Source organism: Loxodonta africana, chromosome 18 (assembly GCF_030014295.1).
Source record: "Loxodonta africana isolate mLoxAfr1 chromosome 18, mLoxAfr1.hap2, whole genome shotgun sequence".
Taxonomy (NCBI): Eukaryota; Metazoa; Chordata; class Mammalia; order Proboscidea; family Elephantidae; genus Loxodonta; species Loxodonta africana.
In genome coordinates this window covers 34885341-34899783 of record NC_087359.1, presented here as the reverse complement: position 1 = coordinate 34899783, position 14443 = coordinate 34885341, and the positions used below count along the sequence as shown (strand labels likewise).

The 14443-nt window shown below is 46.6% G+C and overlaps 3 protein-coding genes across 3 annotated transcripts; all 3 read right to left on the bottom strand.

Annotated features, from left to right (window-relative positions):
• Window positions 1–334: 334 nt before the first annotated feature.
• KRTAP29-1 (keratin associated like protein 29-1) lies at window positions 335–1856 on the bottom strand. Its single transcript, XM_010594443.3, has one exon. It carries the CDS (start codon window positions 1502–1504, stop codon window positions 521–523), a length of 984 nt encoding a protein of 327 aa, XP_010592745.1. The 5' UTR covers window positions 1505–1856; the 3' UTR covers window positions 335–520.
• A 5141-nt stretch (window positions 1857–6997) lies between these two features.
• On the bottom strand, window positions 6998–8587 carry LOC100665902 (keratin-associated protein 16-1). Its single transcript, XM_003414459.3, has 2 exons — window positions 7689–8587; window positions 6998–7607 (listed from the first exon to the last, which is right to left on the bottom strand). Exons 1-2 carry the CDS (start codon window positions 8585–8587, stop codon window positions 6998–7000), a joined length of 1509 nt encoding a protein of 502 aa, XP_003414507.1.
• A 4757-nt stretch (window positions 8588–13344) lies between these two features.
• Window positions 13345–13647, bottom strand: LOC100672251 (keratin-associated protein 17-1). The gene has a single exon (XM_003414729.1). It carries the CDS (start codon window positions 13645–13647, stop codon window positions 13345–13347), a length of 303 nt encoding a protein of 100 aa, XP_003414777.1.
• Window positions 13648–14443: the final 796 nt, after the last annotated feature.

The window sequence follows — 14443 nt, the reverse complement described above, 5'->3', positions numbered from 1 at the left end:
GACTTGAAGGAAATCCACGTAGGGGCATATTGAAAGGAATGAAGAACTCATGAATGAAGAGTCATATTATGCTTAACCAGTCACATTTTTATTAGCAGATGGCAGCAAAGGAGTCTCTGAAAGACTGGGCAGCATCAAAATAAAGAAAAATGAAAGAAGGCTTTGCTGAAGTGAAATGAATTGACAACAGAAATGCAAGCTATAGTGTGGACCGTTATTGCTGAAAGACCATCTTGGTTAAGAAGATATCTCCTAGTAGCTGGACAAGTTCCCTCATCAGCACCTGGATAGAATGTGGGGTTGGACTCAGAGTAAAGTCAGCAAACAGGCAGGATTTGTGCTTGGCAGGATACAGATACCCACAGGGTGCTATGCGTTTGTAGACAGCAGCAGATGCTCAAAGGAGGTATGAATTGTGTCCCATCAAAGAAGGGTTTCCTTCTGGAAGCTGGATTCATGGCTGAGTTTGGCAGGAAGTCGACAAGCAGTTGTTTGCTTTGCAGAAACTTGGGGAAGTTGGTCAGAAGCAACTGGAGCCACCGCTGGATGACTTGCCTAACCCTGTCACACAGCAAGCTGGTCGGCAAGAAGGGGATTTGCAGCCACTTTGGTTGCACGAAGTGGGCCCTCCACAAATTGCTTGGCCAGAAAGCATGGTGCCACAGGAAACTGATTTACAAGGGTTTACAGAACAAGAGGGCTGACAGTTAGCCACTGGCTGACAGATAAAGGATATGGAAGAAGCTGGTTGGCAGTGAAGTGGCTGACAGGAGATGGGCACACAGCAAGTAGGATTACAAGAACTGAACGCATATGTCGATGGCCGGCAGGGCACAGGCATGCAGGGAACTGATTGGCAAGGCTTAAAAATGTAGCAGATAGGTTGGTAATAAGTTGATTTGCAGGGCTGGCTTTCACAACTAGTGGGTTGACGTGAACCTACTGGACAGCAAGATGGTTGGCATGGACTGGACACACACGTGATTGGCGGGCATGATGTTTCAGGACAGGAAGTTACCTCAGAGCAGGGTGGCTGGCAGGATGTGGTGTCACAGCAGGCTGATTGGCTGCAAGCTTCCTGGCATGATCCAGACTCACAGAGAGATTCCTGGCAGGATCCTTGCTGGTAGGGGCTGGCATCACAGCACTTTGCCTGACAACCAGTGGATTCCGAGCAGGCAGGCTGGCATGAGCTAACCAGACAAGTAGACTGACCAGCACTGGATTCATAGCAGGCTGTGCGAGAGCAAATGGGTCTGCAGACAAAATCCACACGAGAAGTTGATGGAAGGCAGGTAGGTTGGCAAGAAGCAGGTGCACAGCCACTTGGGGCATTGCTGACTGGCTGACAGTTTTCTTGGCAGGTGACCAGTTGCCATGTTCTGCTCCGGCAGGAACTGGGCAAAGAGATAGTATTCCAGAAGCTGCCACCATTTGGGCATATGGAGATGGCGGGCACAGCTGGAATGGTGGTGGGATTTCCAGGACAACAATTGCCCGCCATGGTGCTGGTGCTTACCTTGCTGGAGAATTGCAAACTCAGTATACCTGGGTTTGAAAGACATCTAATACACAGGGGCTTTTATAGTCCTTCGCCATGCGTGTTGGTACAACATATAGCATCTTTCCTTGTCATTGTTTATACTCATTTATATACAAACATCTGATTAGCAGGCTTCAGGAGCCTGGGAGATGTTGTCCCCACTTAAAAAAACTTGTCTGTTAAGTTGGGAGTATCCTTCACTGAATTTGGATCCCTTGATACTGCTCCTGCTCTGGAATGAGCTATCTCTTTTACAGGCTGCTCCCCAGCCTGACTGAAGCAGGCCTTTCCCACAGTAACCTCTCATCAGGAGGCCTCAGCCAAGCCAAAGCTGCCCCGCTCTTCCTCCAGGAATGCAGTTCTGCACCATTCAGACAATCAGGAAATGAACCTCTGACCCAATTGGGGAAGAGAGGTAGGAGGGATGGGGAATGGACAATTAGGCAGTGGATCCTAAGGCCACTTAGATATCTCCACCTCTTTCTAGAACCTTCCTGTTTGGCTGTCCTGGAATTTTACTACTAAAAATAACAGTAATAATGGCTTCCATACATTTACCAAGCCCTTGACTACATTTTTCATTGACTCCTCCCAATGACCTTCAGTAGTAAGTATAGTTGTTATCACTATGTTCAAGCGTAAAACTAACTCAGAGACTTTAAATCATGTTCCCAAAATTATGCAAGTTATGAGGTGTGAACGAGGTTGAAACCTAGGTTGGTCTGACCCCCAAACCTCTGATTTTAACCATTTACTAGACCTCCTGATTTTGGATGGAGGTTGGGGGGTGTCTAATATAGTGATTGAAGTCCGGTATTTGTACCACAGCACACCGGTTCATAGGCAGGCTGCCCAGCCTCCACACCGGGGATCATTTGCCACTCCAGTGGCTGTAATCATCAGTTGGATCAAGCTGGTATAAATACTTAGCTCTGCTTATCAATATATCCAAAGATAAGCTTTTAATTTGAGAACGTGAAAAACTGCAGGCTATTTCATCAAGAAGGATTAAATTCATACTACGGAATACATAGCCTGTGAATTCTATAGATATAAAAACACAAAAACGAAAAGTGATAGAAGGACATCCGTGCGAAGTGGTTTTAGTATCAAGTCAACACCTTCTTGGAGAGATTCATGAGGGGCTTTCTGATGCTGCTCCACTTGCTTTGGGCTTGTCCTGGCTCTGCATCACCAGTCAACTTCCTAATCAGTTCACATGCTGGCCTGGATCATGCTGGAGGTCCCTGATGGTGTGAAAAGATCATGGCTTCAGGATCCACACAAGACTGGTCTTGATTTCTGGTTCTGCTACTGTACTAGTTATCTAGTGCTGCTATAACAGAAATATCACAAGCGGATGGCTTTAACAAACAGAGATTTATTGTCTCACAGTCTAGGAGGCTAAGAGTCTGAATTCAGGGCATCAGCTCCAGAGGAAGCCTTTCTCTCTCTGTCAGCTCTGGAAGAAGGTCTTTGTCATCAATCTCCCCATGGTCAAGGAGCTTCTCAGCACAGGGACTCCTGGTCCAAAGGACGTTCTATGCTCCCAGTGCTACTTTCTTGGTGGTATGAGGTCCCCAAATCTCTCTACTTGCTTCTGTCTTTTATATCTCAAACAAAGATTTACTTAAGACACAACTTAATCTTGTAGATTGATTCCAGCCTCATTAACGTAACTGCCATTAATCCTACCTCAGTAACATCATAGAGATAGGATTTACAACACATAGGAAAATCACATCAGATAACAAAATGGTGGACAGTTACACAATACTGGGAATCATAACCTAGCCAAGTTGACAGGTATTTTGGGGGGACACATTTAAATCCATAACAGCTACTAACTCACTTTCTTGGACGTGTTAGGTAAAATTATATAAGTCTTCAAAGTATGGAGATTTCATCAACTGCATCGCCATTCCTCAGGTTATTTTTGTTCTTATTGGTGTCTCACAAATTACTGAAAATGCTAAAAATTCTGAAAGGTCTTTGCAAAATACCAACTACAAAATGTTTTCTTCTTGACATCTTCCTCACCTTAATTTTAAAAGGAAGAGATAAACTTTTCTGATTGGAACAACGCCTAGAAAACTCTCCCCCATGTCTTTAAAATGTTTTTCAGGTGTGATTATTTTTTATGTCACAGTATCGATCAGTTCTTTTGCCCTCCATCTTGTCTCTGTTCATTTTGGCATCTACACAGACCCTGCTCTGTGTGTTATTCTGAATATGCATATCCAAAACTCTCCATCTCTCAAGGGGAAATACTTACAGCCTTACCAAATAGGTCAATCAATACGGGGACATGAATATACTTGAGAAACCATGTCATCTTCAATCTAGAAATGTTCCAATATCCCATACGCATATCTACCGCTTTTACTGTTTCTAAACAATCCCTTTTTCTCTAAGTGAACCCACTTTTGATTCCTTTCTTCTTTCTTTTTTTTAAAATATTTTATTGTGTTTTAAATGAAAGTGTACACAGCAAATTGAATTCCCATTTAACAATTTTTATACAAATTGTTTCACAAACTGTCAGCATTCTCATTATTTCCATTCTGTTTTTTCTGTTTTCACTGATCTAGCTTCCCTTCCCCTCCTTGACTTCCCATATTTGCTCTTGGGTAAATGTTGACCATTTGGTCTCACATAGTTGATTGTTTAAGGGAGTGCATTATTCATGGGTGATACTGTGTTTCCTTTCTTAAAGGAAATTCTCAACAGACAGAATGTCCATCTTCCTGTGGTTCAAAGCACTAACGACATCTAGTGCATTACTGAGTGCTGTTGTGACCATATCAAGAAATACGGTAATATATAAAAACCAAAAACTTTGGACAGAATGGGTCTTAGTTGTTTATACGTCACCTACTAGCAGTGACTATCCTGAATTTCTGTTTATTATTCCCTTATTATATATATATATATAATAGATACATACATGTATGTATGTACTCATACATATGTATGTACACACATATATTTGTGTGTGTGTGATTTTTGAACTTTAGATATATATGTGGTCGTATGGGGCTAATTTATATCAATATCAAAGTTCCGTTACTTAAGATTCATTGCTGTTGTTCCATGTAGCTATCGCTCATTTGTTTTCTTTGCTATAATATCCATTGTATGAATATACCACATCCCTTTATCTTTGCTTATGGGCATTTAGAGTGTTTGTTCCTCAGATTCTTCATCTGTAAAATAGGAGAAAAGAAATCTCACCTCACAGGATTGCTGTAATTTATATGAAACACTGAGCCCAGTGATTGGCACAGAGATTTCAAATCCTGGCCAACTCCTCTCTTAATTCTGGAAGGAGACAGAGAAAAATCCTAGTGGCCCAAGGAGACAATTACTCCAACACCAATGTTCAGGATAGTTTTTTACTTTTGACTTTCTCTCTATCATTGTCTAACCCAGTAAGTCTCAAAAGGGAGTGAGTTTTGCTCTGCAGGGGATGTTTGGCAATATCTGGAGACATTTTTGGTTGTTACAACTCAGGGGATGCTACTGGCATCCAGTTGGTGGAGGTTAGGGATGCTGCTTAACATCCTAAAATGCACAGGACAGCCCCCTACAAGAAAAAATTATTCAGCCCAAAGTGTTGATGGCACTGAGGTTGAGAAGCCCTGATCTACCCATGCCTATTCTTATGATAGCCCAAGCTGCCCCTTGAGGACAATGAATAGCCCTCCATTCTGTGTAAAAGGTGTCTTCTTTGAAGATGCCCTATCCTTGGAAATTGTAAGAAGATACATACAGAATTTATACAAAGAGCATGTCTTTTAGGGACTGTTGTTGTTAGTTGCCATTGAGTTGATTCTGACTCAGGGCCACCCCATACGTACAGAGTAGAACTGCACCCTTTTAGAAGCAGATTTCCAGGCCTGTCTTCCAAGGCACCTCTGGATGGGTTCAAACCACCAAACTTTTGGCTAGTAATTGAGCACTTAACCATTTGTGCTACCCGGGGACTCCTCATAGGGAGTAGGATACCATGAGAAAAGCTTTCCCACAAGAAACCCAGGTTACCCAGGCCTTCCTGTGGACTCCAAAGCCATTGGCTTCCTAACCAGTCACCCATCTCTGGTCTCTATATCCCTTCAGTCATCTACACCAAAGGAAGTTTCCAAAACTCAGTGCTATTCATGTCACTGCCTTGCATACGACTCCTTAATGCCTTCATGTCAGCCCAACACCAAACCCAGACATCTCTGTTTACTACGTAGTCCCATCATGAGCAGGTCACTGTCTACTTATCTACCTGCCCAAGCCTCACTAATGAACAGTGTGCTCACAAAAAAAAAAAAAAACCCACTGCCGTCAAGTTGATTCTGACTTATAGTGACCCTATAAGAGTAAAACTGCCCCATAGAGTTTCCAAGGCTGTAAAACTTTACAGAAGCAGAGTTCCACATCTTTCTCCCACAGAGCAGCTGGTGGGTTCAAACTGCTGACCTTTTGGTTAGTAGCTGAGCACTTTAACCACTGTGCTACCAGGGCTCCTTATATTCACAAGCCTCTTTTCGTTTATACATGTTTCCTCTACCTGGAAAGCTCCTCTTTCCCTTTTTTAACTAGTTAATTCCTACTTGTCCTGAAAGACTCAGCTCAAGCATCATATTCCGTGAGAAGTCTTCTCTGGTTCCCCCTTCCCCACCTTCCCTGCTGAATTCACAGCTCCCTATGCTTACCTCTGCCCCAGTACTTATCGCAGTGGAATGTCATCATCGTCTGTTTGCCTATCAGTCTCCCCACAAGACAGTGAGCGCCTTAAGAGCAGGGACTGAGACTTGTCTTTGTGTTCCTAGAGCCTATCACAATCCTTGGCACCTAGTAACTATCTCAAAAGGCTTGTTGGATGGATGGACAGATGGACGGATGGATGGATGGATGGACCGATGGGTGGATGGGTGGATGGGTGGGTGGGTGGATGTGTGGATGGATGGATGGATGAATAGATGGATGGATGAAGCTGCCCTCAAAGATGAAGCAAGCCAGCTGATAAGACTATGGCAAAACAGGAGGGCAATGAGAACAGCATGTCACCTCAGCTTAACCATGTTTATTGGACAGCTGAATATCTTTGTCTCATTTAAGAAGTCACCAAAGAACATGAGTGCACAACGCAAGGGAGGACAAGCATATGGACAGAAAAGGTTTTAGAGAAGAGATTTGAGATGTGGTGAAGCAGCTCTTCTCAGCTTGATGGCCACAGCAGACAGGAACCAAGAACGTCCCCTTCTCAGTGCCCAGGGGCCTTCATCTGGACCACTAGTATACTGATATTTCTGATGAGTTCCTTGAAATATAAGTATATGGCAAGTGATGGTGCAGAAAGAAAAATATTCTAGCTAAGTCATACTGAGCCTGTGGGAGGGCGTTCAAGTTTACTTTTTAGCTGGTGACTTGCTTTGCAGGAATGAGCCGGCTGAGGCCAGTTCAGGAGTCAGCAGGTTTGCTGGCAGCAGGCTGGCCGGCTGCGACCTCACAGGTGGTCGAGCTCATGGATTTGGCAGCAGTGGGCAAGAAGGGACTTGTCTCTGAGACATCATCCTTGCAGGGGGATGAGTCAGCACAATCTGGTTGACTGGAAGTGGACTTCTTGCAATCGCGTTTGCAGGAATCAGACTCAGCACAAGGCACACGGGAGCAGACTGGACGGTAGGAGAAGGAAGTAAGGTAGGCTGGGCGGCGCAGGATGGAGTAACAAGGGCGGTAGCAGGCTGGGCGGTAGGAGATGGACGTCACATACGGCTGCCGGTAGGTGATGGGGCCAGAGCAGGTTGAGTGGTAAATCGGACGGTAGGAAATTGAAGTACTGCAAGGCTGTTTGCACGAACTGGGTATGTAGAAAGTGGGCCGAGAGCAAGCTGGCTGGTAGATGGCAGATGCAGAAGACCCTGGGCGGCAGCAAAGAGGTTGACAGGGGGTGGAAGTGCAGGAAACGGGCTCACAGCTGATGGACCGGCAGCGCTTGACTATGTAGCTAGTAGATTGGCATGGGCTGGGCACACAGACACTTTGTGAGCAGGGCTTGGGCGCACAGACACTTTGTGAGCAGGGGCTGGACACACAGGCACTTTGTGAGCAAGGGCTGGGCACACAGACACTTTGTGAGCAGGGGCTGGACTCTGAGCAGATGGGTTGGCAGATACTGGAGACACAACAAGAGGGCTCTTGGCAGGTGCTAGAGACAGAAGATGGCTCACAAGGGCTTGAAAGACAACAGACGGGGCGGAGGCAAACGGGCTCACAGACCAGAGCCACACAGGTAGCTGGCTGGCAGATACTGGCCTCTGAGCAAGATGGCTCACAAGGACTGGGGTCACAGCAGATAGGCTGGCAGCTACTGGTCACCGAGCAGACAGATAGACAGCAGCTGGGAGATGGGCACACCGGCTGACAGCAAGCAGGCTCACAGACCACTGGTTGGCAGGAACTGGGCACGGTGCAGACAGCTGAGCAGCAGCTGGGCTCACAGGTGACTGGCTGGCAGCAGGTGGGTTCACAGAGAACTGGCTGGCAGGAAGGGGGCACACAGAGGACTGGTTGGCAGGAGGTGGCCTCACAGCACACAGGTTGGCAGCATCTGCTTATGGAGCAAGAAGGTTCACCAGGCGTGGCTTCACAGCACACAGGCTGGGCACAGGTATTCATGGAGCAGTAAGGCTCACAGACCATGGCCTCACAGCACACAGGCTGGGCACAGGTACTCACGGAGCAGGAAGGCTCACACATTGTGGCCTCACAGCACGCAGGTTGGGCACAGGTACTCACGGAGCAAGAGGGCTCACAGATCGTGGCTTCACAGCACACAGGCTGGGCACAGGTACTCACGGGACAGGAGGGCTGACAGCATTGGGGGCCACAGCTAGATGATCCACAGCCATCTTGACAAGTCACCAGTTGCCACGTCTGGCTTCGGCAGGAACTGGGCAAGCAGATGGGTCCTCTGCAGCTCACCTCCCTGGAGCAAAGAGAGATGGCTGGTGTGGAGGGGCATTTCCTGGAACAGCAGCTGCCAGTCATGGTGGAGGTGCCTCTGCTTCCTAGTGAGTGCTCAGAGGGAGCTGCCTCATTGTGACTGCTCTCTGAGGTCCTCATCTTTATATTCCCTCACTGGCGTGTGCTGTTTTGGAATCGGCATCTTTTCCTCATTGCTGTTTGGGCCAGTTTGCAGAGGAACATCTTATTATGCCAAGGTTTGTTGATCTGGAAGTTGTTTGTCTACCCATAGACAAGCTGTTTATTTATTGACTTGCTAAATTTGGAATCCTGGAGCTACAGGTCGTCTTGGAATAAGCATCGTTGCCTCCAAGCTGGGTGATCTGTGTTTCTGAGCATCACGAATGGAGGAAGAGGAAAGGAACTTATAATTTATCCATCCTCTGGTCTTCTATACCAGGCCCTGGGCTGGGCATGGGGGATGCCTGAGTGAAAAAGAACTACTCACCTATTCTCATGGATCTCATTGTGTAGTAGGCAAACACGAAGGCAAACTTGTTGCAATACAATGATAAGCTCAACAGTAGACTTCAGGAGATGGTTGAGGGATGTGGTGAGGAGCTCTGTTAGGAGAGGTGGCATGGATTTTGAATGACTGTGCTTTACAGCAGTGGTTTTATTTAAAACTATCCAGGAGGCAGAGATTCTTCTTCCTTCGCTATAGGTGAAGAGACGAGTCGGGAGTGCGGCGTGGGTCAGAGTGCTCAAATCATTTGCTGAATGTCACACACAGCCTGCCCCCTGATCTAGGGCTGCTCTCCTTCCTCCTCACCAACCTGTCTGGGCTGGCCCCTCTCAGGAGCCTTGGTCAAAGCCACACGTTACAGATTAAGCCCACCATGCTGTCCTCCATTCTGTTCCATGAGCAGCCCCGCCCTAGAGCGTTGGCTCTATCTGTGTCTGGGAAACACTTGACCCAGCCTCTCTGCTTCCCCTCCTTACTTTCTTCCATCCCTTCCCACCTCCACCCCAAGTATTCAGAAAACTTCCAGGAGCTTTCTTGCCTTTGGAAAGATATCTCCAAGACCCAAAGGGTAAAGAGGAAAGACAGGAGGTTACAGAGCAGCTTCCCAAGTTTACCTGTTAAGGACCTTGTGAATAAAAGATTCATCTTTGCTGCTGCTTGAAGCAGAGGTGAGGTGAGAAATGAAGTCTAGGCTTTGCTTTCTAAACCCCAAGGCCAGCCATCCTTGCTCAATGAAGGGCCCACCTCGCTTCCACTATGTGCTTTCAACATCAGTGCAAAAGTCAGACTCTCCCTTGGAAAAGCGAGCTGTGGTGCCATTGATCCATTCATCCCTCCTTCATTAATTTATGGAACCATTCACTCAGTCAATTTCTCTTTTACTCATCTGCTATATTCACCCAACACAGTTATGTATAAGGGAGACAAAAAGAATGAGTTGCAGTTCCTGTCGCAAGGAGCCCACGGTATAGAAGAGAGACAGACGCATCCATAACAAACACAGTAGAGCGTTACAAGTACTATGACAGAGGAACATGCAGGGTGCTAGGGGGACACCCAGGAGAAACACTGACATTGAAAGTTGGAGAAAACTTGTCGAGTGTACAATGGCCAAGTTGAATCCTCAAGGAAGAAGGATAAAAGAGCGTGGTAAGAGCAAGAAAAGGAAGAACTGTGGAAACCAAAGACACGAGAGCCTGACACACTGGGGGAGCAGCAAATGGTTCAATACAGTCAGGATGAAGTTCAAGGGGATAGTGATGGGACCAGAGAGGTTACTGGACACCCAATCATGAAAGGCCTTGCGAACCATAACAAGAAGTTGGGTTTTATAATGAAAGCTGTGTGTTTTAAGCAAGGGAGTAACTTAACCAGGTTTGCACTTTGGTAAGTTCTCTCTGGCTATCCTGTAGAGAAGGGATTGGAGGGGGAGGACAAGTTCACAGGTGGAGGAACCATAGGGGTGTAGGGCAATAACCCAAAAGCTTCACAGTGACTTCAACTGGGCAGTACATTGGGGCTGGAGCGATGTGAGGGGGTCTTAAAGAGGCAGAATCTACAGGACTCCTTGGTTAAAAGTAGAAGATTAGGAACAGGAAGTGCCATCCTTTGAGATGTGGCAATGGAGCAGGCGGTGGGGTAAGAGGATTTGTGGACAGCTCTGCATAAGGGTAAGGCAGAGGTGGCACCTCCAAAGTAGACTCTGACACTGAACCATGGCAGAGTCAAACCTCAGATTCTCTCAGAAAGCAAGACACTACTAATTGCACTGAACTTTAAAAAGTGAGACAGAAAACGGAAAAATACGTTCAGCTACCACTCACTACACAGTTGCTAGAATGGCTAAAAATAAAAAGACTGACAATATCAAGTGTTAGCAAGGACACGGAACAACTGGCACTCTCAGATATTGCTGATGGAAATACAAAATGCTACAAGTGCTTTGCAAAAACAATCTGAAAGTTTCTTATAAAGTTAAACTTAAGCAATTAAACATTCCCTTGCCATTTACCCATATGTCCACACAAAGATTTGTACGTGAATGTTCATAGCAACTTTATTCATAATAGCCCAAAGCTGAGAACAACCCAAATACCCATCATAGGTGAAAGTGTTTTTTAAAGGTGGTTTATCCATACAATGGAATACTATTCAATAAAAAGGGACAAGCTACTAATACCACCGACAGCATGGCTGAATATAAAAAATATTATCCTAAGTGAAAAAGAGTTTCACACTGTATGATTTTGTTTATATGAAATTCTAGAAATGGCAAAATATATAGGGAATTAAAGCAGATTTATGGTTGCCTGCAGCGAGGAGTAGGGAGTATGTTTGCAAGGGGAACTGGGGAATTTGAGATGATAGAAATGTTCTATATCTTAATTGCCGTGGTGGTTATATGAGTACATAAAATCATCAAAACTTATCAAACTGCACACTAAAATTGGGAGGATTTTCTTATACATAAATTCTATCTCAATTCAGTGGATTTATAAAAAATGAAACAGAAAAAGTTTAAAGGGCAAAAAATAAAAGCAGCATAATCCTAAACCACGAGGGATCAGTCCCTGGAGAAGGACATCGTGCTTGGTAAAGTAGAGGGTCATTGAAAAAGAAGAAGACCCTCAAGAAGACAGATTGACACAGTGGCTGCAACAATGGGCTCAAGCATAACAACGACTGTGAGGATGGCGCAGGGCCGGGCAGTGTTTCGTTCTGTTGTACCTAGGGCCGCTGTGAATCGGAACTGACTTGACAGCACCTAACAACAATGGCCAAGTTTTATTTGTAAGTATGCTTGCAGAGGAAATCTGGAAAGATACACATCAGCAAAAAAGTCTGAGTGGTGAGAACTCAGGTGTTATTACTTCTTTTTTTATTATTATTTTTTCGAATTTAAAAAACATTGCTATGCATATAACCAGAAAAAACCTGTTTTTGTTCAGTTGCTTATTTAATAAAACATTGCTCCGGAGGAATAAAAATATTGTTCTCCCAGGAAAAGGGCAGAGTTAGTTTTATTCTACCTGTGGCTTTAGATTATGTTTTGCAGGATGTTGAACCATCTCACCCTCTTCAGTTTTAACCTTCCAGCTCGACTCCCAGACACCTGGGAGAGAGCCCACTTAACAGACGGACACTCGCCCCTCTCATCTCTCAAACTCAGGCAAGAGGAATGCAGCTGGTGCCAGGACGAAAATAACCTTCCTCAGAAAACGAAACATGGAAAATGAGACTGGGCCAAAGCATGTGGCTGGAAGAGGAACTTGACTCTCAAAACATCTTCAAAACCTGTAGCTTCACAAGGCTTTGCTCCAGGAATCCCTTCCAGTCAGTTAGAACCAAGCTTGTTTTACCAAAGCCTCCTACCCTGAGCTTACCAGAGAGTTCTGACCAAGCCTGAAACTCTCCTGCAGAACCACCCCAGGAGGCTATAACGCAGAAGGAAGAAGCCATGTCCCCCCACCCCACCACCAATATTAAGTATGGCTGGCATCGACCTTGGCCCAGGAGCTTTTAAAAATGCAGGTGCCAGGGCCACACCCTAGAGCTAATGAATGAAACCTCCAGTGGTGAAGCCCGAGAGTCTGTATCTGTGAAAACCTCCCCATGTGAATCCCATGCAGCATGTAGGAGCTTTAGTCTACACCCGTGGTTCTCAAACTTCGGGGCATAAGGATTACCTGGGGTGGGATGGGGGGTTCTTGTTAAAACACGATTCCCAGGTCACACCCCTGTAGATTCTGATTCCGCCTGTCTCAGAAAGGGTCCCCAAATCTCTGGTTTTAAGTGGCCCTCAGGTGATCCTGATGCAGGTGATCCACAAGCCACATTTCAAAAACCCTCATTTGGATGCCAAATTGTCCTGACGCAGTCCAGGGAGGAGGTGAAAGAAGAAGCAGGAGGACTATTTAGGTTATGCCAGCATGTTGGAATTTATTCAGAGGTTAACAAAAGAGAATTTTTGTGTCTCAAAAGCAGCAGAAAGCTAGGGAGAGAGGGTCAGTCCCAAAGACACCTTGAGTCAAAGGATGCCTTTTCACTTCAAGGACAGAAAGGTGCAGGGGTTTACCCTTTAAGCTGTGGGGGATCACCTGGGGTGGGACTCACTTTCAATCTCTCACCAATACGGCTCTTGTTTTTAGTGCCTTGAAACACCAGGGCCAGCGTTAGAGAACAAGTCCTCCTCTACAAACAACCCAGAGGCAAGGCACTGGCTTGGGGTGTGGAAGGTCCTGGAGACAAGGGGGTCTCCATCTGGAGCAGATGGAGTCTTTCACTGGGACTGCCTCAGTGGCAGTGGCCAAGGACTTCATTTCGTGTCGCATACAGGTGTGGGCTGGCAGCACACAGGGCCACAGCACCCCGAGGAGCCACAGCAGCTGGAGCCGCAGCAGCCCCCACAGCAGCCCCCTCCACAGCCTCCGCAGCCTCCCCCACAGCCCGAGCCACAGCAGCCTCCGCCACAGCCAGAGTCCCCACACCCGGAGCAGCCGCAGCAGGAGCTGCAGCAGGGGCCACAGCAGCCGCAGCAGGCAGGCTGGCAGCAGCACACTTCACAGCAGTCTTGGTCTTGAGGGCAGCAGGTGAAGCAGTCCCCTGGGCAGCACCCCATGGTCCCCAGTGGTCAGGTCGCAGGTCGGTAACGCGGCCAGAGTTCCCCCCGTCTGACAGTGTCCAGCTGGCCAGCAGCTTTTATATCCCCTCACTGGAGAGTGTTGGCACAAAGGACAGGATGTTTTCTTTGTTATTATTTATGCCAGTTTATTAGCTGGTTGTTTATTTTCCAGGCCTGAGTACCTCAACTCATAAAAAAGCCCCACTCGTCCCAACTGCTATTTGTCCAGAGGGTAAAAACAACATCTTCCCAAAGACCTGTCATCATGGTCCAACATCTCTAGCCGTCATTAGCCCAGGGTGCATAGAGGAAGGGGAAGCCGGCCACCAACTACCTCTGGCTCTGGAATGGTGGGCTCTGCTCCCATATCTTCTCTGGTAGCAGGTTGGCAGCTGACCCTTTTTGTCATGGATACCGGTCCTGGAAAACCAGAACAGCTAAAGGTGGATGCCCTGTTCCTCCTGCTCCAGGCAGAGACTGCTAGACATGCTCTGGTCGTGGGCCTTCTTCCAGGTGGAAATGGCATCTCCATCCCAGCCCACAAGAGCAAGGCAAATATTTGTACCCATGTGTGGTATGTGGAGTGTGCCACACATTTGTTTGGCCTTGGTTGGTGAGCATCAATTATGAGTAATGACTGCCCTGCAAAATGGAGAGACTCGTCATAAAACTGCAGAAGGCCGGGGAGGCATGTTCTCATGGCTGCATGGTGAACTGAGCACTCACACTTTTCTCTAAATGGGCTTGGAAGCAGTGGTCAGAGCCTACGATACCGAGCCCCAAGACTTTCCTT